A 24,514-nucleotide genomic window follows, 5' to 3' on the forward strand; every position below is an offset into this window, starting at 1 on the left:
AGTGCAGAAGATTCCAAACAACTGCCAACATGTTCAGGCCAGATCGCCCCAGCAAGTTCAGCCCGAGAGCAGCCCACAAGATGCTGAAAGAAGTCTCTACGAACCACAGAATGTCATCACGGGACCTACAGGTAGCTCTTGCCACTGTTGATGTCAAAGTGCATGAGTCTACCATTAGAAAGAGGCTGAACAAATTTGATCTACATGGGAGGTGTGCCAGGAGGAAACCTTTGCTGTCCAGAAAGAACATCAGGGCAAGACTAAAGTTTGCCAATGAACACCTCGGCAAAGACCAGCACTTCTGGAACAATGTGCTCTGGACAGATGAGTCAAAGGTAGAGCTATTTGGCCACAGTACCAGAGGACATGTTTGGTGAAAACCAAAGACAGCATTGGATCACAAGAACCTGATACCAACTGTAAAGCATGGTGGTGGAAATATTATGGTTTGGGGCAGCTTTGCTGCATCAGGGCCTGGGCAGCTCACCATCATAGAATCCACTATGAATTCTTCATTGTACCAGAGGGTGCTTGAGGATAATGTGAGGCCATCTGTCGGAAAGTTGGCGCTCAACCGAAGGCGGACCTTGTAACATGACAATGACCCAAAACATACCAGTAAATCCACCAAGGAATGGCTGAAAAGAAAGAAATGGAGGGTTCTGGAATGGCCAAGTCAAAGCCCAGATCTAAATCCCATCGAGATGTTGTGGGGGGCTTTGAAACGAGCTGTGCATGCAAGAAACCCCTCAAACATCGCACAACTGAAAGAATTCTGCATGAAGGAGTGGGCAAAAATTTCTCCCAGTCGATGTCAGAGACTGGTAGACAGTTATAAGAAACGCCTACTTGAGGTTTTTTCTGCCAAAGGGGGCAATACCACCTATTAGAGCCAAGGGTGTACTTACTTTTTCCACATGCGAAATTTGCATTTATGTTTATTTAAATTATACAATGGACTACAAAATGTAAATGTTTCATGATATTTGTTATATTATATCATCTTTATCTATCAATATTGTTGAAATGAAGATAAAATAGCTGTATGTTGAAATATGTTGCAAAAGTCAAAACTTTACATGGGGTGTACTTACTTTTTCACGTGACTGTATATTTGAGGCTAATAAATGTTTATTTTTAGTTGCAGGCAACGATGTCTGCAGAAGATATAATGTGCACAGAACAACCTCTGTTGATTCATCACGACACATGTTGTTTTCCAAGACTGGTAAGCCAGAAGCAATGTCACTGACAAGTGATGCTCTTCATTTCCATTTAATGCGAGTACACTATCAAGCCATGGTATGGAGAAATGCTCATTGTGCCATACCTGACCTCCCTCCACCTGTGGAAATGGGATGGACACGTGGTGATTCAGGACTAGAGCCTATTCTGATGTCACTGAGTCCAATACCAGAAAGTTGCCTCGAGATGATTTGTTGTGCATGCCAGAAGCAATGCAAGACTCAACGCTGCAAATGTCGCTATTCAGAGTTGAGGTGCACATCAATGTGTGCCTGTCAGAAACAGAGTGATGATCAGACCCCTTGTATGAATTTGATGTAGTTTGGCAAAACAACATGTGTGACATTCCTGAATGTTTGTGCTTCATGGCCATGTATACTTAATTTTAGAATAAATGGTTGTATGAAACATTGTCTTATTAAAACCATTTCCCATCTTATACGTAGTGTCCAATTTCAATATCAGTTTGAATGTCTCTTTCAATATGTCGCCAACCATAATATAGACTTGACAGATTTATGAAAAAAGGCCATGTATAAGCTTCTAGGTGCATTTTGGGGTAAAAGTTGTAAAGTTAAAGTAAAAGAGCTGCATGTATATACATAATATATAAATGCTTGTTCAAAGAAATTGTCCAAAAATGGCAATTTGGCAGCCATTTTGTTTATGCTAATTAGAAGGTAAAAAACTCAAACTTCGGTTTGGGAACTGGGTTAATCGAATTCAGCATACCCTAATTATGTTAAAAAGTGAGGATCCCAACTATTACCCAAAAATGCACCTAACATTCACATTTCACAGAAATCCGTCTAGTCTATTACGTCCATCGAGATGGGCTTCCTACTCGCACACGGTCCATGCTAATACTACACAATCCTATCTGTGCTAGGGTATTTCATCCCCTACCCCCACAAACGTAACAATATATACACACGCACATATATTGCACATTACCCAATGCAAGAAGTTCGTCGAAACCAACGACTCACACCATCACACATTTCAGTTTTACCATAATCTGTTCCAAGATGTCGGTTCTGACGAAGCAGTTTCTTGGCAAGGATTATGCTGGGTGGTTTGCCATTACCTTCCCTGGATGGTTGTTGCACTCGTTAGAATAGGAATTTGTCATTTGTTTAGGGTGCCGGCGATAGCTTGCCTACTCTTTGAGGACACCGTGGGATCCTCAACGTCCACCATCTAATGCTGGCAGAGATGACACGTACATTGATGAATCACCCTGCATGTGAAACACCAGTTTATAGCTGGACCGAGATTCGAACCTCCATTAGACAGCTAAGAGGCGAGTATGACTGTGTCCATCCTGTCCATATTACACACACAGACAGTATTATGTCCGCCTATGTACTATACTTTATGACATGTCATTGTAATTAATACACTATTTATAATGCGTCCGCATGTTATAGGCACTGTGCATAATATTTTATCCATTTGATTGGTTTAAACACAAATTTTATGATCAAGGCCGAAAAAAAATCAATCACGATTGAAGGATTATAAGTTCTTTTCAATTACAATTCAAAATGCTTATTTCCAATGACACAGACCGGGCGTTTTGCTGTCTGAGATCCCCAAAGGTCTCTGGGGTATCCAGGCAGAATGTCCAGCTCTCGTTTCGCGCTAACGTGGGGTTCATGGCGAGGTCAGCCAAGCCGACAGCCCTCCCACAGTCCACGGCTCACCGGCTCCGTCCACTAAACAGTCTCCGCCGGTTACGCCTACCGGCCACAGCTGCTTATTAGCTCCGCCCACCAGCACGACCGACTCCTATTGGTCGCTCCGGCCCAGTCTCCGCCCTCCCATTTTTTATTAGCTCCGCCTACCAGCACGCCGGACTCCTATTGGTCGCTCCGGCCCAGTCTCGACTCCAGTCTCCGCCCTGCCATTTTTTATTAGCTCCGCCTACCAGCACGCCGGACTCCTATTGGTCGGTCCGGCCCAGTCTCGACTCCAGTCTCCGCCCTCCCATTTTGCGCATACAGAGTCACAGACAGACGGCGGTTTCCCCGCTTGAGCGTCTTGTTGTCTCGAGCGTTTCCCGATCCTCGTGGCCAGACCGGGGAGGCGGAGCGGACTTCTTCACTGTCTACCAGTCTCCCCCTTACCCCATATCCCTCCGCTTTACCCCCCGCATTTCATTCTTCCTTCCCCTTTCTCATTCACTCACTGTCTGGCACCGGTGTCTCCCACCTTATAGTTATACCCCTCTGCGTCTCCAAAGTCGTGTACCGGTGCAGTAGTAGCGGCGGTGCAGCCCAGCCCGGTGCTGTCCATGTCTCCATGTCTGCTCCCGCGGGCGGCTCCGCGAGCCCCGTCCCGGGGGGTCCACATGCCGCGTGTCCGTGTCTCTGCCGCAGCTCGACCCGCGACATGCGCCTCTGTGAGTCATGGAATACGTTGTCAGCAATGTACCTGCATAGCCCCAACTTCTGACTACCTAGTCCACCTGTATATATATATATATATACCGACCGTACAAGGCTTGCACGCAAACTAACCTGTGGAGCTGTTACGCACTTTGCATGTTGCGCTTTATTCTACCTGCGCCTATCTTGGCCGCGTTGCACCGGTTGGTTCAGGTATCACAAAGGTGGTGTAATTCAGGTGCATTATGACTGACCCAGATACCGATGACGTGTCCTGGCTGCAGGACCTGGTTGTGCTAAGCTTACCTTTGTGGGTGATGTGCAGACACTGCACTTGTCCAACTCGTTTGCCACTGTTTCTCACCTCATTTCCTTGGACACAATACTATATAACGAACGTCTTTCTCTCTCACCTATTGCACCTGTGTCTTCTAGACTCTAATACAATATTTTCAACTGGGCCTCGTATTAATTAATTTTTTTTTAACATTTCAATGAAATTCAAGTCCTAGCCCTAGTTATATGGAGTACCTGTCTGGTTTTTGGAGTACCTGTCTGGTTATACTTATACGGAGTACCTGTCTGGTTATATGGAGTTATTGTCTGGTTATATGAAGTACCTGTCTGGTTATACGGAGTACCTGTCTGGTTATACGGAGTTATTGTCTGGTTATATGAAGTACCTGTCTGGTTATATGGAGTACCTGTCTGGTTATATAGAATACTGGTCTGGTTTTTGGAGTACCTGTCTGGTTATATGGAGTTATTGTCTGGTTATATGGAGTACCTGTCTGATTATATGGAGTACCTGTCTGATTATATGGAGTACCTGTCTGATTATATGGAGTACCTGTCTGATTATATGGAGTACCTGTCTGGTTATATAGAATACTGGTTTGGTTTTTGGAGTACCTGTCTGATTATATGGAGTACCTGTCTGATTATATGGAGTACCTGTCTGGTTATATAGAATACTGGTCTGTTTTTTGGAGTACCTGTCTGATTATATGGAGTGCCTGCCTAGTTATGTGGAGTGCCAGTCTGGTTATGTGGAGTATCTGTCTGGTTATATGGAGAACCTGTCTGGATATATTTTGTACCTGTCTGGTTTTTGGCATACCTGTCTGGTTATATAGAATACTGGTCTGGTTTTTGGAGTACCTGTCTGATTATATGGAGTGCCTGCCTAGTTATGTGGAGTGCCAGTCTGGTTATGTGGAGTATCTGTCTGGTTATATGGAGAACCTGTCTGGATATATTTTGTACCTGTCTGGTTATATAGAATACTGGTCTGCTTTTTGGAGTACCTGTCTGATTATATGGAGTGCCTGCCTAGTTATGTGGAGTGCCAGTCTGGTTATGTGGAGTATCTGTCTGGTTATATGGAGAACCTGTCTGGATATATTGTGTACCTGTCTGGTTTTTGGCATACCTGACTGGTTATATAGAATACTGGTCTGCCTTTTGGAGTACCTGTCTGATTATATGGAGTGCCTGCCTAGTTATGTGGAGTGCCAGTCTGGTTATGTGGAGAACCTGTCTGGTTATATGGAGAACCTGTCTGGATATATTTTGTACCTGTCTGGTTATATGGAGTATCTGTCTGGTTATATGGAGTACCTGTCTGGATATGTGGAGTACTAGTCTCGTTTTTGGAGTACCTGTCTGGTTATATAGAGTACCTGTCTGGTTATATGGCGTACCTGTCTGGTTCTTTCAGTGATTACCACACTCCATCCCCATCAATTGCCCTTATTTTCTTGTCTGTCAGTTATCTCATCCACTTCCATTTTCATCACTTCTGGTGTGTGTGTGTGTGTGTGTGTGTGTGTGTGTGTGTGTGTGTGTGTGTGCGTGCGCGTGCACTTGTAACACACCATGTGGAACATCTAACCATGAGTGTAATGAAACACCACACCCTGGTACTGCATTTCTGGAGGTGCAAATGCATGAGCGTTTTTTTCCACGTCACTTCTTGGTGTGCGATTTACTAGAGAGAGAGACATATTTATAATTAATGCAAACATAACTGTCGCACGCACTTCGAATGCAATGAGTCAACATTTTGTCTGGACTAAAACTTTGTGGCATCGAAGTTATCTTCCAACCATATTTCGTGTCAAACGTAACGTACCTTTTGGGATTGTAAAACGACAGGGTGGTCACAATGCAGATCTTGCAAATGAAGTGCATTAAAGGTGTCTTTTCAGGAGGCTTCATATAATAATAATAATAATAATAATAATAATAATAATAATAATAATAATAATAATTGTGGGGACTTGTGTCTTCGGGCTAAGAAAGCACGTACCTGAGTGGTATATAACCTCGTTAACCTTGAAATGTTGAGCTTACCACGTGAGCTTCCTCTCTGCTAAAACCTCATCAATTGGTGATGTAAACAATTGAATTCACCAATCGTTAAGTTTTTACCTTCGACACTGCAGCCTAATAGAGGTTATGCTTTCACCCCTGTCTGTCTGTTTGTCTGCTTGTCTGCTTGTCTGCAGGATATCTCAAATTTTATGGACTGATTCGGTGAAATTTGGTGGACAGGTTGGGTGTGTGACAAGGACGAAACGATTCGATTTTGGTGAAGATCCGCACATCTGGATCCGAGAATGTTTAAACTGATTCTTCACTATTGAGTAATGGGGCCAATTCCCATCAAATACAATGTCAACCCCACCCTTCCCTTCAGGACCTCAAACAACCATCTCAGGCCACCCTCCTCCCCTTCCCCCATTACCTACCCATGATCTTCTCGACCCCCATTCACCCTAACCAACCCAACCCTCTTTCTTTCAGGTTACTGTTTCCTCCTCTCCTCTTTTCTCTCCTTTGTTGGTTTTTTCCCCCAGTTTTTTCCAATAAAACCATGACTCCACCATCACGGAATGCCCGTTTTTTGTCAACTCCCTCTTCCATGAGCCTCGACTTTTGTAAACAATCGGATGTGGCTGGTCTAAGACAACAAGGTGAAGAAAACTTGGGATGGTATTAAGAGCACGGATTTTCGAGCTTTTATCGTGTGGACCATTTTCTTAACACCTGACTTTCCCACGCTCCATCAGGTCTCACGCTTGTTACGAGATATTGCATTTTTATGGCATTCCTAAAAAAAAAATTGGATCGTTTAGAAACTCCCAAAAATCCTTCTTAAAGAGATAATTCAAAACAATTTTTACTCCATTTTAAATGTTACACTTATCTCGAGTTTTGCTTGTATGGAAGTGGAAATGCGTCTTCATGGAAGTGAGAAGTGCAATTTTCCAGCTGGATTTGGGAGTCGAAGGAATAGTGCATGTATGTGCGGAGTATGTTGCTTAGTGTGAGTGGGGGAAGTTTGGGGTTAAGGGTGATGTGAATCTAAGAACAGTGGGGGTGGGCGGGGGGGGGGGGGGGGGAAGAAAGGATGGAGATGCGAGCTTTGGTGAAACAATGGAGAGTAGCTTGGGATTCAAGGAAGGGGCTTTGGTTGATTTTGGAGCATGCTCAAAAATTTGCATTTGAACCTTGGAAGGACAGAAGGGAAAGGAAGATGGCGGAAAGAAACAAGTTTTGGAAAACGTGTTGATGATTCATCCAGTAACACCCAGTAATTCACTTGTTCATGAAACAAAACTTCTGAATTAGGAGATAGACTGGGAATCTGGTTTCCTGACTGCTTCATCTCTAACTTATGGCTTTGGTGTGATAAAGGACAAATTCCTTTTCCAAGACTAACCCCTTTGGCTTGCCACGTGGAAGTTTCTCTCATTGCATTCAAAATGTAACCCAAAATGTAATAATAAACGCGCAGCTGCTTTGTGCTTCGGCCTCAGCTCTCCACCCATCTTCTCCCAGCTGCTTCCTGCACTTGAAGCTGTGGATATAAAGGGGATGGTGGAGGGAGCTAAAGAGGGGTGGGGGGTGGGGGGGCTGAAAAAAAGACATGCTTTGTCTGGCTCAGCAAAATGCCCTCCAGGCTTTACTCCTCATCACTCTCACTGCCTATGCAGCAACTTTTACCCAAACAATCTCTCTCTACCTCTAACCATTCTACACCTCTGTGCCTCTCATTCCAACCATAATGTTGCTCCTGTGTATATATATATATATATATATATATATATATATATATATATATATATATATATATATATATATATATATTGTAAATGATAGCACACTGAGCAGTATAACAATTAAAAAGTCTTTATTAATAGCCTGACATTTCAAGAACAAACCAGTTCTCTTCCTCAGAGGCGTTGAGTGTGGTGTTAACCGTTAAGTTCTGTTGGGGACGGTTCACGTCATGGATTGGTCCAAGTCCTTGCCAATCACAAGGCTTCCTTGCATTCAAATGACGCTGCCGTTTTTGACGTTCTAATTGATTGTGTAGTGCTATGTATGTGGGGTGAAAGTCGATGTGTCGGTTGATGGAGTTTTTATCAGAGTACAAGGCCTCGACAATCTCGCGGTTCACCCTCAACGGTCCTGTACCAAGGATCGTGGTCTGAGTCCGTGTGTGTGTGTGTCGCAACCAATGACAACCTGTCTTGTCGTCCAACAGAACGTTGGTGTTCAGTTAGCCTTGTGGTTAAGCATTTGGATGTTTGGCCCACATAATTGGCTTCACCAATCTTCACATTGTATGTTGTAGATTACATTATTTCTGTCAAATTTGTTCACCTGGTCTTTTAGCTTTGACAGCTGTGCTCGTAAGGATGTTTGTGGTGTGTAGGTGATGTTGATGTTGTATTCACGTAGAATGTGGCATGTGGTTTCGGAAGCGTGTTGTATGTATGGAAGTGCCACCGTGTGTGGAGGTGTGGTTGGATGGTTATTGTTGGAGTTGGATTTCCGGCGACAAGATTTGATAAGGACTTGAACCAATCCATCAGGTGAACCGTCCCCAACGGAACTTAACGGTTAACACCACACTCAACGCCTCTGAGGAAGAGAACTAGTTTGTTCATGAAACGTCAGACTATTAATGAAGAATTTTTAATTGTTTTACTGCTCAGTGAGCTATCATTTACAATATGAATCCTGAGCTACAAATCTTTCGACATGTACATACATATATATATATATATATACAGTCACGTGAAAAAGTAAATACACCCCATGTAAAGTTTTGACTTTTTCAACATATTTCAACATGCAGCTATTTGATCTTCATTTCAACAATATTGATAGATAAAGGTGATATAATATCACAAATATCATGAAACATTTACATTTTGTAGTCCATTGTATAATTTAAATAAACATAAATGCAAATTTCGCATGTGGAAAAAGTAAGTACACCCTTGGCTCTAATAGGTGGTATTGCCCCCTTTGGCAGAAACAACCTCAAGTCGGTGTTTCTTATAACTGTCTACCAGTCTCTGACATCGACTGGGAGAAATTTTTGCCCACTCCTCCATGCAGAATTCTTTCAGCTGTGCGATGTTTGAGGGGTTTCTTGCATGCACAGCTCGTTTCAAATCCCCCCACAACATCTCGATGGGATTTAGATCCGGGCTTTGACTTGGCCATTCCAGAACCCTCCATTTCTTTATTTTCAGCCATTCCTTGGTGGATTTACTGGGATGTTTAGGGTCATTGTCATGTTGCAAGGTCCACCTTCCGTTGAGCTTCAACTCTCTGACATGGCCTCACATTATCCTCAAGCACCCTCTGGTACAATGAAGAATTCATAGTGGATTCTATGATGGTGAGCTGCCCAGGCCCTGATGCAGCAAAGCTGCCCCAAACCATAATATTTCCACCACCATGCTTTCCAGTTGGTATCAGGTTGTTGTGGTCAAATGCTGTCCTTGGTTTTCGTCAAACATGTCTTCTGGTACTGTGGCCAAATAGCTCTACCTTTGACTCATCTGTCCAGAGCACATTGTTCCAGATGTGCTGGTCTTTGCCTAGGTGTTCATTGGCAAACTTTAGTCTTGCCCTGATGTTCTTTCTGGACAGCTCCTGAAACTGTACCTCCTGGCCTGTGCCTCCTGGCACACCTCCCTTGCAGATCAAATTTGTGCAGCCTCTTTCTAATGGTAGACTCGTGCACTTTGACATCAACAGTGGCAAGAGCTACCTGTAGGTCCCGTGATGACATTATGGGGTTCTTCGAGACTTCTTTCAGCATCTTGCGGTCTGCTCTCAGGCTGAACTTGCTGGGGCGGCCTGGCCTGAACAAGTTGGCAGTTGTTTGGAATCTTCTCCACTTGTAGATGATCTTCTGGACAGTCCAATGATTGATTTCAAATTGATTGGAGATCTTTTTAAATCCCTTCCCAGACTCGTCGGCATCTATAACCTTCTTTCTGAAGGCCTCAGAGAGCTCTTTTGATCGAGGCATGGTGACGCCGCACACTTCAACAACAAAGAGCAAACCAAACTAAATGTCAGGTTTAAATAAGACAGGTTCCTCCAAGATCCTCTCTAACGATGTTCTAATCATTTGCACCTGAACTGGTGCACCTGATTCTAATTTTAGGTATTTGAAGTAGTGATAAATGTAGGGGTGTACTTACATTTTCAACATGCGAAATTTATGTTTATTTAAATTACACAATGGACTACAAAATGTAAATCATTCATGATATTTGTTATATTATATCACTTTTATTTATCAATATTGTTGAAATGAAGATCAAATAGCTGTATGTTGAAATATGTTGAAAAAGTCAAAACTTTACATGGGGTGTACTTACTTTTTCACGTGACTGTGTATGCCGTATATGCATACATATTGTTACGGAAACGGAGTACGGCACTCCCCTTAGGGGGGGGGGGGGGTTTAATCCCACTTCTATTTTCACTAGCCGTCTCCGCTCCTGACGCTGCACAACTACCTCCGGAAAGGCAGGTGCGCAACCCCGTTCGCGTCCGCAGACAGATGTTAATTGCCGAGCGGTTTAGCAACCGCGGCACGAACTATTAACAAGGACTGACCCAATCCTTAACGTTGGCCAAATCGTGACACAGGTATTCAATTGGGAAATCACAAAGACGAAACGGATGTAAAGGAAAGAAAGGGAAGGTAGGAAGAACAAATAGAATTTATTACTAACTATTTACAAGTCAAAAATAAACCAAGGAAGGAGGAAGAATAATAAAATAAAGACAGAAAGAAGCAAGGAGACACAGTGCAAATATTAGCTTACCTACTGCAGTCTTACTTAAACCCAGGGACAAGACAAAAGACAGACTACAAGCACACTTACACGGGGGATGATGACAGGAATGGCAGGAGGTGGATGGCTGGAGGGAGAGGCAGGTTCAGCTGGAACCGGAGCACGGTCGGGCCGGGAGTGAGCAGCCGCCGCCCTTTCTCGATCGGCGCGTTCAGCAGCCGCCGTTCCTTCGCGGCCACGGTCGAAACTGCCGTCAAAGCCCCGAAGCTGCGGTCATTCAAAGCTGCGATGGTTCCAAAGCTGCGTGGTGGATTCAAAGCTGCGTGGTGGACTCAAAGCTCATCTCTCGTATCTCCTCTCTCTCGTGGGGGCGTTGCGTGACGGGTTCTCTCTCTGACGCATCTCTCCTCGCAATCCTTCCCCACACCCTTTTATAAGGCGCGTCGCGATCAAGCCGCACCACGCCCATGATGGTGTCTCACCAGCCCTGATTGGCTGGTGGGGGCTCGCTGGGTTCCACCTTCTCATGACGAGTGGAGGGCAACGCCCTTCTTCCCCGAGACGGAGCACATGGCCAATGGCGGCAAATGCAGAAAACCGCCCAATGCAGTTGGCAACGGAGGCTTTGGGAATGGAAGGGAACTACCTTATGTCATCTGATACAATGCAGTGTCAACTAGTGGGAACAGAGCCTTCAACTACATAGAATAAGGAGATAACTATTTAGAAGGGTATATGATTTGCTACGTGCATGTATATGGACTAAGAGGATGACCTTTGACCTTTTACACTACGGAGGGTGATATTTACAACAATTCATTATACTTACAACAATACAAAAAACACAACAATTCTCAAATCCACAACACTGCACCCTCATCCTCCAGGCATGTACTCGGGCCTATAAAACTTAACTTTAGTGTGGCACATAGGTGTAGTTCCCTCTACATTTAACCTGACCCTGAGTGTGACAGTTTTAAAACACAAATAATTATGCCCCCCTGCTGCATTGCACCCTATCTAACAGATTTACGCCCACAGCTAACCGAATTGCGGAATTGTCTTCAAACTACACATTTATGGTGGGGAGCATTATTTACAATTGACGCTGGTATTTACAAAACTAACCCAGGACCTGTGATTGTTCTTTTGGGGGGGAGACAGCCTGCCCTGCATCGACGCACCAGCACCAATATCAAAGCACCATAATGCACCAAAACGCACCGGAGTGCACAGTCACCACAGCTCATAATAAACAACAAACCCCTGTTGGTGTCTTGCTCTTCAGCTCCCTCTGCTGGCTATTGTCGTTCTTCCAGATGTTGTCTTTCTTCTTTGCTGGCGGCCTATTTGCAATAATAAAAACAAGCACAGAACGTGTCCATTGTGTTTTATTTATGGCCCACATGGCCGACTAGGAGTGGTTCACCTGTATGGCATAGGTGCCATGTTACCAAGGTCCGCCAGCAAGATCTCGGGCCATCATGGCCGGTTCCAGCAGAGGGGCCATGCCCCAACCCGTGGGGTCCATGAGTGGTGCTCAGCCACAGACATGTGGTCCATTAGTGGTGCATCGATGCAAGCAGCTGGTTGCAGGGGTTCTGGCACACAATGGCGGACTCCCGCACGCTCCCCTCGGTGCCCAGAGAGCACAGTCCTCGGGTGGGAGACAGGGGAACAGAAGACAGGTGAGCGAGGGGTAAGGTCACAAGGGTACACATCAAAACAGGTAATGCAGAACGAGGTGCGTACGGAGAGCGAAGTGAGAAAGCTCGTCCATACGGTACGCCCCCCACATGTGACCTACACTACCCCCCCTTGCCCCATATTAACAAAAATCTACACATTTACAAATTCGTCACTACTGTCTCGTCTTCCCTATATTTCCCCTATACCAAATTCATCACCACAATCCCCCTGACCAAAATTTGCCATCACCAATTCATCATCAATCCTCATAAGGAGGGAGAGATGGAACAACAGCACAATGTCACACCCACGTCATGATGCGTCTCACATTCCAAACATTTGCACAAAAAAAAACAAAAAAAAAAACCATGGCATGGTGTGGAGTTTTGTCACCTCAGGTGAGTGGATGTAGATGGTGCGAGGAGACTTCAATCCTAACTATCCTCTAAATGACTTTAATACACGTTATACTACCCGGGGTCTTTCCCTGCCAAACCATTGGCCATCTTACACTCTATGCGGTTTTAAGAACCAAATTCCCATTGACCAAACTGTGGTGCTTCCTCAATTTGGGGTCTCACTCCCCCGATTCAACTCCCTGTGCCTTTGCACAATTTCAGGACTGGGTCGTGTGGCTCTCCCAGCAGGTCTACCCACCTGCACACCTCCACCACTGTAGTTGCCTCCGAGCTTACCTTCTCCTTACCTAACCTATCTACCTGGGGAAGGCCCTCTGGCGCTCTCCCCTCTCGGTGCCCTCTCTGGCACTGGGCTATCCGGGTCCGTCCTTGGATCCTCGGGCCCCATCCACCACTCTAACGGCTCCCAGAGCCCACCTGCGGCCTCACCTGGCCGACATCCTAACAGTGGCGGAGTGTCCATTCAACTACACACACTAACAGGCCACACGCCCAGCCATTTCCACGTCACTAATGCACCCATCCAAACACCATTCTTCCACCACGCACCACAGATGCCACTATCCAACCACAATTTACCTACTACCTCTACCTAACTCTTAAACTACCCTCCCCGGGTATTCGTGATGGGGTCCAGCCTCCCCATACACACCTTCGCACCATCCACTCCACTCCACAGTTTCCATACTCCATGTATTCCACACAACCATTCTCCATACACCTGTATTTGCACACCTGTGCCATCACTCCTACACCTGGTGCTTCCTGCACCCTCCTCCCTCCAGGACCATTCGGTCAACACAACACACAACCACCATTACTCACTCATACACTGCTCCATACACCTCCACTCTCAATACAACTCACAATCACCTTTTCACAATACACTTCTGAATACACTTTTACACACAAACGGCATCATCTGACCTACCTGGTGCCCTGCTACAACTCGCGCTTCCCCGTCGCCCCTTACATTATTGCGCTCCCTCGTCATTATAATCCAACTACCCTCTCTATGTCCCCACTACCTGTCCAATGTTGCTACTTAACCTTACCGTTACCTATGGTCATTTCTAGGTCCCTATACATTATCGAAACCCTCCCTCGGCGAGCTTACACTGCCATAAACCCCATAAAACTATTGCTCATGTGCCCCGTTTTTGAGGGATGGTGGATTTGCCATTCCACCACATCGGGCATCTTCTGCTATCAATTTTGCTCATCAAATTTCAGTCAATCAAAAATTTTCAATCACAAATTCCCTATCCCTACCAAATGTCCATTAAACTTCAGCCTCGGTGCGTCATTACATTCTCAAAGCCCGGCTTCGCGAAGCCGAGCAATGAATTTGGGTGCTTTGGTCGCCTGCAGGTTGAATCCGTCCGGCATTCGGTTCAAGGGGGGGTGGGGGGGGGGGGGTTTGGTCGGGCCGAGATTCCACGCACCATCTCGGCGCGGCACCTTCCGGTCCCCGGCCCGATGGCTCAATCTCGCCCGGTCGGAACCCCTCCACCACAAGGGGGCACCGTCCGCTTCCTCCCACCTGCCCTTGAACCGGACCGGTCGCCTTGCCCGACAAGGCCCGGACTCGACCGTGCGGGGCCTAGCATCCAACAAAGCGCACCGCGCCCCGAGTGCTCGCATCGGCTATCCGTTGCCCTAAACGCTGCCCCGGTCAACGTCGACGCCTTACTCGCATGCCCACACGCACACGCGACCCTTTCACACTCAAAACCCGGCGTCTCGGCGCCTCCAGTGCATCCCACACACTCCGTCCATTTCACCACCGCACTCCCTGTTACACACCACACCTCTTGCGCACCCTCTTGCGCACACTCACCGTTCGCACACTTCGTTCCACACCTCTCCTCCGTTACATCCTCCGTAACACTCACCATGGGCATGCACTCTTGCATCCACCCACTAACGCGCTCTGATGTGCCCTCCCGCAAATGCGCCACAACCAACTCAGGTGTGCTTTCTCGCACACTCTCGCCGTTCATCCCATACGTGCATCCTCGCACCCGCTCCTCCACCAACTCGCTCTCCGTGTCACACTCCGTACACTCTGTTTCACACAGACCCTCCGACGTGCATTCGCTCTCGCACTCGGTATCACTCCCATACTTTATAACACGCTCACTCTTTGACGCACACTTTTTCCTCACACGCGTGCCATTGCCACTCACACAGCGCCCAATGGACCTTCCACAAACGCCCGCGATACGCTGGGACCCCAAGCGCGTGAAAATCTTTTTCGCGCCAAACACTCTGCCGAAAAACCTCTTAGCACCATATACAGCCCGTCTCACCTTTGGGATCCTTTTCTCGATGCGCACCTGCAAATCTTTATAAGGATTAGCAAGTACGGCATCAGGATGTGTATTCAGACTTTGTACATTATCCATTCCCTCCTCCCACTGTTGCTCTTCCAAGTCTGTTGTCTCTACAATTTCAACTATACCCACCACTACTTTTCCTTTATTCACCTCGACGACCGCTGGCTTTATTAAAATTCCCTCTTCTACCTCAGCGGTCGCCGGCTTTTCCATACCCTGGGTCGCGATGTCTACCCCGGTCCAGTTACCTGTGCCTTGCTCCGACTCGCTCAACCAGCGCTCCTCGACCCGCGTTACCTCGTCGTGCACCCGTGTGCCCCTCCCGCTCAACCTGCGGTCAACCTCCCTCTCGGCTTCCCTCACCTCATATGCGGCTTTCCCCCTCGCCAACCCCTCATTAATTTCTTAGGCTTGGCCAATTATGCCCCTCAGTTTGTCCCCTAATCGGCTTCCGACTCCCTCAAATTTGCTTCCCATTGTGTTTTCTAACCCCCCTAACCCATTCTTCACCCCTTCCATCTGGTTGTCTAACCCCTCAAATCTGCTGTCTATACCCTCAAATTTACTGTCTAAACCCTCAATTTTACTGTCTAAACCCTCAATTTTACTGTCTAACTTCCCAATTTGGGCACTAGTACCCCTTGCTTCGTCCCTCTGGGTGTCTATTTTACTTTCTAATCGCTCACCAATCTTTAGCATGAGGGCCTCCATTTGCACTATGAAGAGGTTCAAATTTACCGGCGGCGCTGCTACGGTCACGGGCGTGGCGAAATTTGGTGCCGCTGCAACCTCATGCGCGAGGGCGCCATTTTGTGCGCCTGAAACCTCTGCAACCACATCCTCATTTCTCTCCTCCTCCATCATTACTCCCACCTCCTCCCTGGAGTCCTGGGTTGATTCTAACCCCTCTAACTCCCCAACCGGCATCCGATCACCTTGACCATCCATGGCATGATTTTAAATTTAAGATGTTAAAATAAAATTGTGGGCCACTCGTAATTTGAGCGTGCTAAGCGCGCTTCAGGTCCGAATCTCGCTCCCGACACCAAATGTTACGGAAACGGAGTACGGCACTCCCCTTAGGGGTGGGGGGGGGGTTAATCCCCCTTCTATTTTCACTGGCCGTCTCCGCTCCTGACGCTGCACAGCTACCTCCGGAAAGGCAGGTGCGCAACCCCGTTCGCGTCCGCGGACAGATGTTAAATGCCGAGCGGTTTAGCAACCGCGGCACGAACTATTAACAAGGACTGACCCGATCCTTAACGTTGGCCAAATCGTGCCACAGGTATTCAATTGGGAAATCACAAAGACGAAACGGATGTAAAGGAAAGAAAGGCAAGGTAGGAAGAACAAATATAATTTATTACTAACTATTTACAAGTCAAAAAGAAACCAAGGAAGGAGGAAGAATAATAAAATAAAGACAGAAAGAAGCAAGGAGACACAGTGCAAATATTAGCTTACCTACTGCAGTTTTACTTAAACCCAGGGACAAGACAAAAGACAGACTACAAGCACACTTACACGGGGGATGATGACAGGAATGGCAGGAGGTGGATGGCTGGAGGGAGAGGCAGGTTCAGCTGGAACCGGAGCACGGTCGGGCCGGGAGTGAGCAGCCGCCGCCCTTTCTCGATCGGCGTGTTCAGCAGCCGCCGTTCCTTCGCGGCCACGGTCGAAACTGCCATCAAAGCCCCGAAGCTGCGGTCGTTCAAAGCTGCGATGGTTCCAAAGCTGCGTGGTGGATTCAAAGCTGCGTGGTGGACTCAAAGCTCATCTCTCGTATCTCCTCTCTCTCGTGGGGGCGTTGCGTGATGGGTTCTCTCTCTGACGCATCTCTCCTCGCAATCCTTCCCCACACCCTTTTATAAGGCGCGTCGCGATCAAGCCGCGCCACGCCCGTGATGGTGTCTCACCAGCCCTGATTGGCTGGTGGGGGCTCGCTGGGCTCCACCTTCTCATGACGAGTGGAGGGCAACGCCCTTCTTCCCCGAGACGGAGCACATGGCCAATGGCGGCAAATGCAGAAAACCGCCCAATGCAGTTGGCAACGGAGGCTTTGGGAATGGGGGCTTTGGGAATGGAAGGGAACTACCTTATGTCATCTGATGCAATGCAGTGTCAACTAGTGGGAACAGAGCCTTCAACTACATAGAATAAGGAGATAACTATTTAGAAGGGTATATGATTTGCTACGTGCATGTATATGGACTTAGAGGATGACATTTGACCTTTTACACTACGGAGGGTGATATTTACAACAATTCATTATACTTGCAACAATACAAAAAAAAACCACAACAATTCTCAAATCCACAACAATATATTGTTGCGGTACGCGGTTAAGGATGGTATGTTTGCCGAGCGGAGGCTCCGCGAACCGAACAGTTGTTCCCCGACTAAACCCGATTCACCCAAACGTTGGCCGTATCGCGCCACAGATATTCAATGGGGAAAAGACTAAGACGACGAATGCAAAGAGGAAGGAGAAGAAGACGTACAGAAGAGTAACGGGGTTTATTATTATTTACACACACACATAAGCAAAAAGAGCAGTCACGGGTATTTACAGCGGACATGAAAATGCAGGTGACACAGTGAAAATTACTAGCTTATACAGACTTAGTTACTACCCAGGACAGCACGAACAAAACAAACTCACGTACGCAAATGGGGAACTTGCAGGCAGGAATGGCTGGAAAGGATGAGCAGGTGGGATCACAGGGCACAGCGAGCAGGTCCACTCCGGGCGGGAAGCGGGGAGCCGGCAGCTCCTTGTAATCCGCTTTTCAGCGCACGCCGGCAGCTCCTGGTATTCGGCTTTACAGCGCACGCCGGCAGGGTCACTCGCTGCCCCGTCAGGGCTTCACGCGGCTGGTTGAAACGGGGCTGGACTCATCTGCCGTATCTCTTTGCAACTCGTTCGTAAAAGTTCCTCTGCTTTCTCTTGGACCCTTTCTTTGTCGTGTACCTCTCCACGCAGCTCAGCTCGTATTCCCTTCCTCTCACTTCTCTCCAGCGCGGGACTGACACGCCCTTTCCCCCGTGCTCTGTTTCGTGACCTTGTATCGTAATCCCACGGGCTTGTCTCCCTATTTGGGCATCGCGCCGACGGCACGCCCCTTGTGGCGAGCCACGGGCTTGTTTCCTTATTTGGGCATGGGGCTGCACAGCCCCGCCCTTCGTGGCGCGCCCTGGGCTTGCCTCTCCCTGGCGACCCCGCCCCTCCTGTTCAAACAGAGCACGGAGCACATATTCACTATAGCAGCAAATTGAGAGGGCGTGCACCCCACGCTTGTGAACTGCTTTACCCACAGATGGAGAGTTTGGCTGGGAAATGGAATTATTGAAGGGGAGCTATTCTTAATTGATTCGGTGCAATGGAGTGTCCTTCTAATGGAAGACAAGGCCTTACTCTAAAACACATAATAAGATATAAGCTACTGAACAAGGGTTTTATCGGGTCCTGCAATGTGGTGTTTCATGGAATAACTACCGGGACGCTCTTTTTATCTTTACACAACTCCGGAGGCAGGAGGGGCCATATCCAAACAATGTTCATCACCATTTCCAATACAATACAACACAATCAAAAAAATGCAATCCTCATATCCGCAACAATATATATATATATATATATATATATATATATATATATATATATATATATATATATATATATATATATATATATATAAATATATATATATGCCGTATATGTATACATATATTTATATATATTAGCTCTATTACCCTCTTGACTGCCAATCTTCCTGATCCCCCTCTCCAGCTACCCCACAGGCTTATTATGCAGATTTTTATAACTCAGACTGGTCAATCTGCTCTCCTCTCTCTCCTTTCTCTTCCCCTTCCCACTATTTTCTATTATTCCTGACTTCAGAGCTCTGTACACTGCAAAGCAAATAAATAAGCAGCTTTCCCTTCAAATACAGAGTGTCATTATTTCTGTACAACCCTTTTCTGTCTGCCTCCCCTCCTCGCCCACACCCCCATCCAAATTTAAAATCTCACCCAATGGTGTTTGACTGCAATTGTGCTTTAGCTACATACATCAATACATCATTGACTTCACACGTTTCTGGACATTATTCTTTATTTTCCTTCCGAATCCTCTTCAAGCGTCATCGTCATCGTCTCTGTAGAACCAACACGATGCGAGAGAGAGAGAGAAAGAGAGAGAGAGAGACAGAGACACAGAGACACTTAGACACAGAGACAATTAGAGACACAGAGACACTTAGAGACACAGAGACACTTAGAGACACAGAGACACTTAGAGACACAGAGACAGAATGCACCTGTCCTTGAGCTCTCTTCTCCAGGTTCGATGCCCGACCCTTCTATAATTAAACTGTCGGACCTGTGCTTCACAGTCGATGAGACTTCATCGATGAGTATGCCGTGCCTCGGATGGACATTAATCCGGAACAAACTCATAACTGACTCTGTCAAATATGGATACTAATACTCTCTTTGCCTTTTTAATACAGTGCACACTAGTTTTTTTTAATGTATGCATTATGTACAATTCATTACAACTTGTGATGCATATTCTCAATAGGATTACAGGTACAGGAACCGAGGAAGATGTTGGACATTCTTCAGATATATTTAAAGGCAAACGTTAACCACACACCCATGTCTGCTGTCATTGGAGAACACCTAATGATGACGATTGGCTGAAAGGATAGGTCAAAGTCAGTGTACCCACCTTTGAGCCGTCTGGTCTGAGTTTGATCCTGGACCTGATAATAAACGGTCATCTCGGAGCTTCCCAGAAAGTTTCATCAATGAGTTTGCTTTCCTTCAGAGAGGACATCAAGATGATCCTGTCACATCTGCTATCATTCACATGTGTACCTTTAAAGATCCCACATTACGTTCCAAAAGAAAAGGAGTAGTAATCCATATTCCAACTTCCAGCTCTGGTGGAGACCCGCTTTGGAAGTACCCTGCGATGGATTGGAAATCTGTTCAGGGTTCACTCTTGTCTGCGAAAACTTTCAGGACCAGTCGTGGGTGGCCTGATATCCCAACAGACCCAACCCCGACGTGGGTATTGGATCAGAAAAGCTGTTGAAGTGTTTGGGAAACTCCTTAGACATTTCCAGAATTGAAAGAAACTTTTAAAGGGGATTGGATGACCCAAACCATACCACAATAAAAATAAAACTTCCATTACATGTCTATACCTCGTGTGACTTGCGCAGTGGAAATAAAAAGGGTAAGGGTCCATGGTCTCGTGAAGTTGAAACCCAACATCCGTCCTTCCATCTCATCTCTACAGAATTTACCTTTTACTACCTGACGGTATTTACGTTGCTACAAAATCTCATTTTTGATGCTCTCTGCAGCACCACCGGAGGACGCACCGTTTATATTGGCAGAAGATAAGTTGTTCGCACAAACGCAAATTGTGGTTTCGGCAAAATGCCAAAATGTCTATCAGTTAGTCATGGTTCTTGTTTGAATGTCTCCGAGACTTTGACACTCAATTGCTACATCGGCTGAACCGTAGTCTTCGATGGCAGGTGCCTACGATGACTTGCGTCTTGGCTTTCAGCCCACAGTTTCTCTTATTGTATGATTTATTTTTCTCATCCATGATGGTTGGACACTGTGAACGGTGTTCCTCGATATTCTGTCATCAACTCCCCATGAAGTACATATGGTGATGATGATGATGTCATCAGTGAAGTGGTATTCCAGCCACAATTGGTTTCATTGAAGTCTTTATCCAAAATTGGTTTTCTCTGAAACTGCTTGTCTGATCGATGCAAAACTTTAAAGATAGGCTACATCATAGGTCACATGGTGTGGCAGCCGTATCAGAATAAAGGTAAAAATTGGAGATAATTTTCTCCAAAACCGCTCAACGAAAAAAATTGAAACTTGGCTCAAACTCAGGACCCAAAAAATCGAAACTCAGCCACATTAACCATTAAGCCAAAACCAGACTGCGTGCATGGATGATACGGGCATATGGGTCATAATAGTAGCATGTTCAGTTAATGTTGGTATTTTTGTTCAGTTCAGAATAATTTTTGTTCAGAACTATATTATTTTCCCCTTATCTCGATATTCACCAACGCTGAGAGTGCAAGCGGCGCATATGATTGGTTGAGATGGCGTAAAACGGCATAATATTTTGTCCAAGTACTGCTAAACTGGAGGTTTTTGGAAGTGGCAATACAGCGATTTGTACTCTACAGTGTTCAGGTATATAATTATATTGAAATAAAATTAAAGGCTGTAGGCTGTAGAAAAAAAGAAAACTTTTTCCGGAAGTTTATCGCCGTTGATGTACCGTCTTTTACACCACCTTATTTAACACGTTAAATTAGTTATTTGTGCCTGTTCTTTGAGTCATTATTTTGTATGCAGCCTGTGGCTGCTGGTGGCATCATTGCTGGAATGGAAGCAACAGCTGTGCCGCTGATGCAGTGTTCCTTGTTTCCAGTCAGCCGGTACTCATTTTGCTGACCTTGGAAGGGTGACAGGCTGAGTCAACCCACCAGTGTTATTTAACAGCACGACAGGGGGCTCAAATTCAAGACCTTAAGATCTTAAGCCAACTAACTTAACCGTTAAGCCAACACTAAGCTTGTTTGTGTCCTTTATGACATCTCTAAATACAGTAAGTTTCCTGTTTGGAATGATTTTGACTTTTTTGACTGGAATTAAGTAGTTATTTCATCATAGACTGACGTATGTAGACATACAGACAATATTGCTTAACCCCGCTTTTCACTTTACATACACGGGCAATGAAGAATGTGCATCGGAAAACAGGTAGAACGATCGATGAAATCAAGAGGTGAAGTTGGCGTTTATGGTCTCGTGAAGGGTTAACGCCTGAAACATCGGTTTCTCCTCGTCCTGTTGATTCGGATCCATATTTCAAACATTGAGCCTTGTGTTTGCAAAGTGCATAAATTTTGACAACCCTCAAAGCAACAATAGCTTGTTCTCTCCCCATCCTCCAACCTCCAAGCAGTGACGTCTTTCCTCCACGAAACCAATACCAAGGAAGGAAACTTGGCCTGAGAACTTTAAACACATGTTGGTTTGCTCGGTTCATTCAAAACAATCTTCTTTTTTTTTTTTGGTACTTCAGTGTACTGCTTTTGTTTTACAATCGACACTGGAGGACTGTGTCGGGTTCTGGTGTTTTACTGCTCTGTTGTGCATTCTTCTCATATGTACAGGGTGTTTCAAAAAGAATGAAACAACTTTAAACGTTTATTTACAAAGAAACAGAAACCTCAGGAAGGTGAACCAAACATTTATTGAAAGCTTATGACATGGTATTTTCTATCACTGATCGCTATTGCAGTAAATCACTGCTATAGTTGGTGAGAGCCCAAGGTCTGAAATTGGCATTTACACAAAATCCTTGTGATTGACGTTCTCGATGTGTGCCCCTCCGCAGTTCAGACATACATTGATCCTGATTCCAAAGTTCTGTCAAACTTTCCTGTAGGTCTCAGGTGGTTCTGCCCCACAGAAAATGTTGTTGTGGTTGTTGATTTGATGGCACCGTTCAAGTGGAAATGGCCTTCATCACTGAACCACATCAGGTTGATCCAGGTTGGGTACCGCTCCATCCTGTCACCGAGCCAATTGCACATATCAAGTCTCCTTCCCATGTCATCTTGACTCAGTTTATGCCTAATAGAGATGATGTGTGGGAAAAGCTTCAGTTCCTTAGTGAGGATACGCCAGACTGATGTTGGTTTGATGCCCAGATCCTGGGAGCACCTGCGGTGGGACTTCTTGGGACTGTCCACTGCAGAATCCCGCACGGCGTCGATGTTGGCTTGGCTCTTGGCTACTGATGCTGGCCTGCTACTCTTGCCCTTGCCCTGGTTGTGCACTGTACCCTTGTGCTCAAAATGTTTCACAATACGTTGAATGGCACGATTTGTGGGTCCATCACGTGTTCTGAGGTCGTATTCCTGGCAGAACCTCTGGCGGGTGTCTACATATGATTTAATCTCATACCACAGAGCCACCACTTTTGTCTTCTGCTCCACTGTCAATGGCATCGTTGAGCTATGGAGCTATAAATCCCAGGAAACAAATACAACGATAACACCACCAAACCCTGAAAAGGAAAAGGGTATTGGTAAAAAAACAAAGAAATGGCGGGAAGGCAAAGTTGTATCAATCTTTTTGAAACACCCTTGGTGTACGTAAGCGTGGAGTCTCTTTTTGATTTAATGATTCAGTAGCTGTCTGACCCAAAACACTCACCATATTCATACCTTGTTCTATTTGACTTCTTTTGATGACTTTTGTGACACATGACTCAAATGATGGCATTTTATTGCATTATTTGTTCACTCGATGAAATGGGCCTCCAGACGCGCTCATCATCGCCGTCTATCGTGGTGGACAGTAGTTGTCTGGTTTTAACTTTAGGTCTGGAAACGTAGTTGTCATAAATGTGAGTCTGAGTCCTTTGAGCATTTATTCATTGATAATGGTCGTGGTATTGTTGCTGCATTTTAACATCTATTCGCCGCCTAGAAAATGGTAAATGTCACTTTTTTCATGAACGTATGTGACTCTGTGAATGAGAGCAATGTTGCCTTGTAAGTTTCGGTGAGCTTACATTTTTTTCGCAGTGGCATCCGACCATTCAGTCAATGAGATAGTGTTGCCCTTGAGCTCCTTCCAACTTTTTGCAAACTTCTAGTTGAACTTCCTGCTTTTTCCTTTTCGGAAATGCCTCTGCGTAGCTTCTAAATAATGATATAAACAGCACCCTTGCCCCTTTTGGATAAATTAATGACCTGTCATTCAAGATGGCTGCACCCATGAAGATGAAAGATGGTTTCACATGACTGTGGCTCTAACTCCCTCCACTCCCACTTCCCCCTCATGATGCTCCGGAAAACTATTCCCACCCCCCAAAGCGTCACGTATTTTGTGTATGCCCCCTTTTAACTACCCCAATTTTGGGGGGGGGGGGGGGAGAAGGAGGATGAGAATGTAACTTCCTATGAAGACCGAGAAAAGTATAATATGTAAGAAGTGTCATGATTAAATGGAGTGTGTTGCCAGCTTTGCACGGTTAATACATTCGAAGCAAGCAGTTCGTCGTCTTTTTTTTTTTTTGTATGCAAGGTCAAGGCTCATGTAAGAACTAACATTGATCATAAAAAATACAAACTGACACATAAAACATATGATAAAGGGAGTGGGAGAACAAGATGGAGAGCAGGGACATCGGGAGATCTGTGGGAGCGGGAGGGCTTGGGGGGGGGGGGAGGCATGGGAAGGGG

General features: G+C 45.8%; 1 protein-coding gene across 2 annotated transcripts in view; it reads left to right on the forward strand.

The window, feature by feature from the left end:
* The first annotated feature begins 3,247 nt into the window (after positions 1 to 3,247).
* The window catches only part of LOC137434518 (protein TMEPAI), a 78,267-nt gene continuing 57,000 nt past the window's right edge, over positions 3,248 to 24,514 (forward strand). Inside the window, exon 1 of one of the 2 annotated variants that reach the window (XM_068127619.2) lies at positions 3,248 to 3,649. In XM_068127619.2, the coding sequence (XP_067983720.1) occupies positions 3,550 to 3,649 (100 nt within the window). In that variant the 5' untranslated portion in view covers positions 3,248 to 3,549. The remainder of the gene's footprint in view (positions 3,650 to 24,514) is intronic. The other variant, XM_068127618.2, reaches the window with a different exon arrangement.

This window comes from Myxine glutinosa, chromosome 10 (genome assembly GCF_964187855.1).
Source record: "Myxine glutinosa chromosome 10, kmMyxGlut1.1, whole genome shotgun sequence".
NCBI classification, from domain to species: Eukaryota; Metazoa; Chordata; class Myxini; order Myxiniformes; family Myxinidae; genus Myxine; species Myxine glutinosa.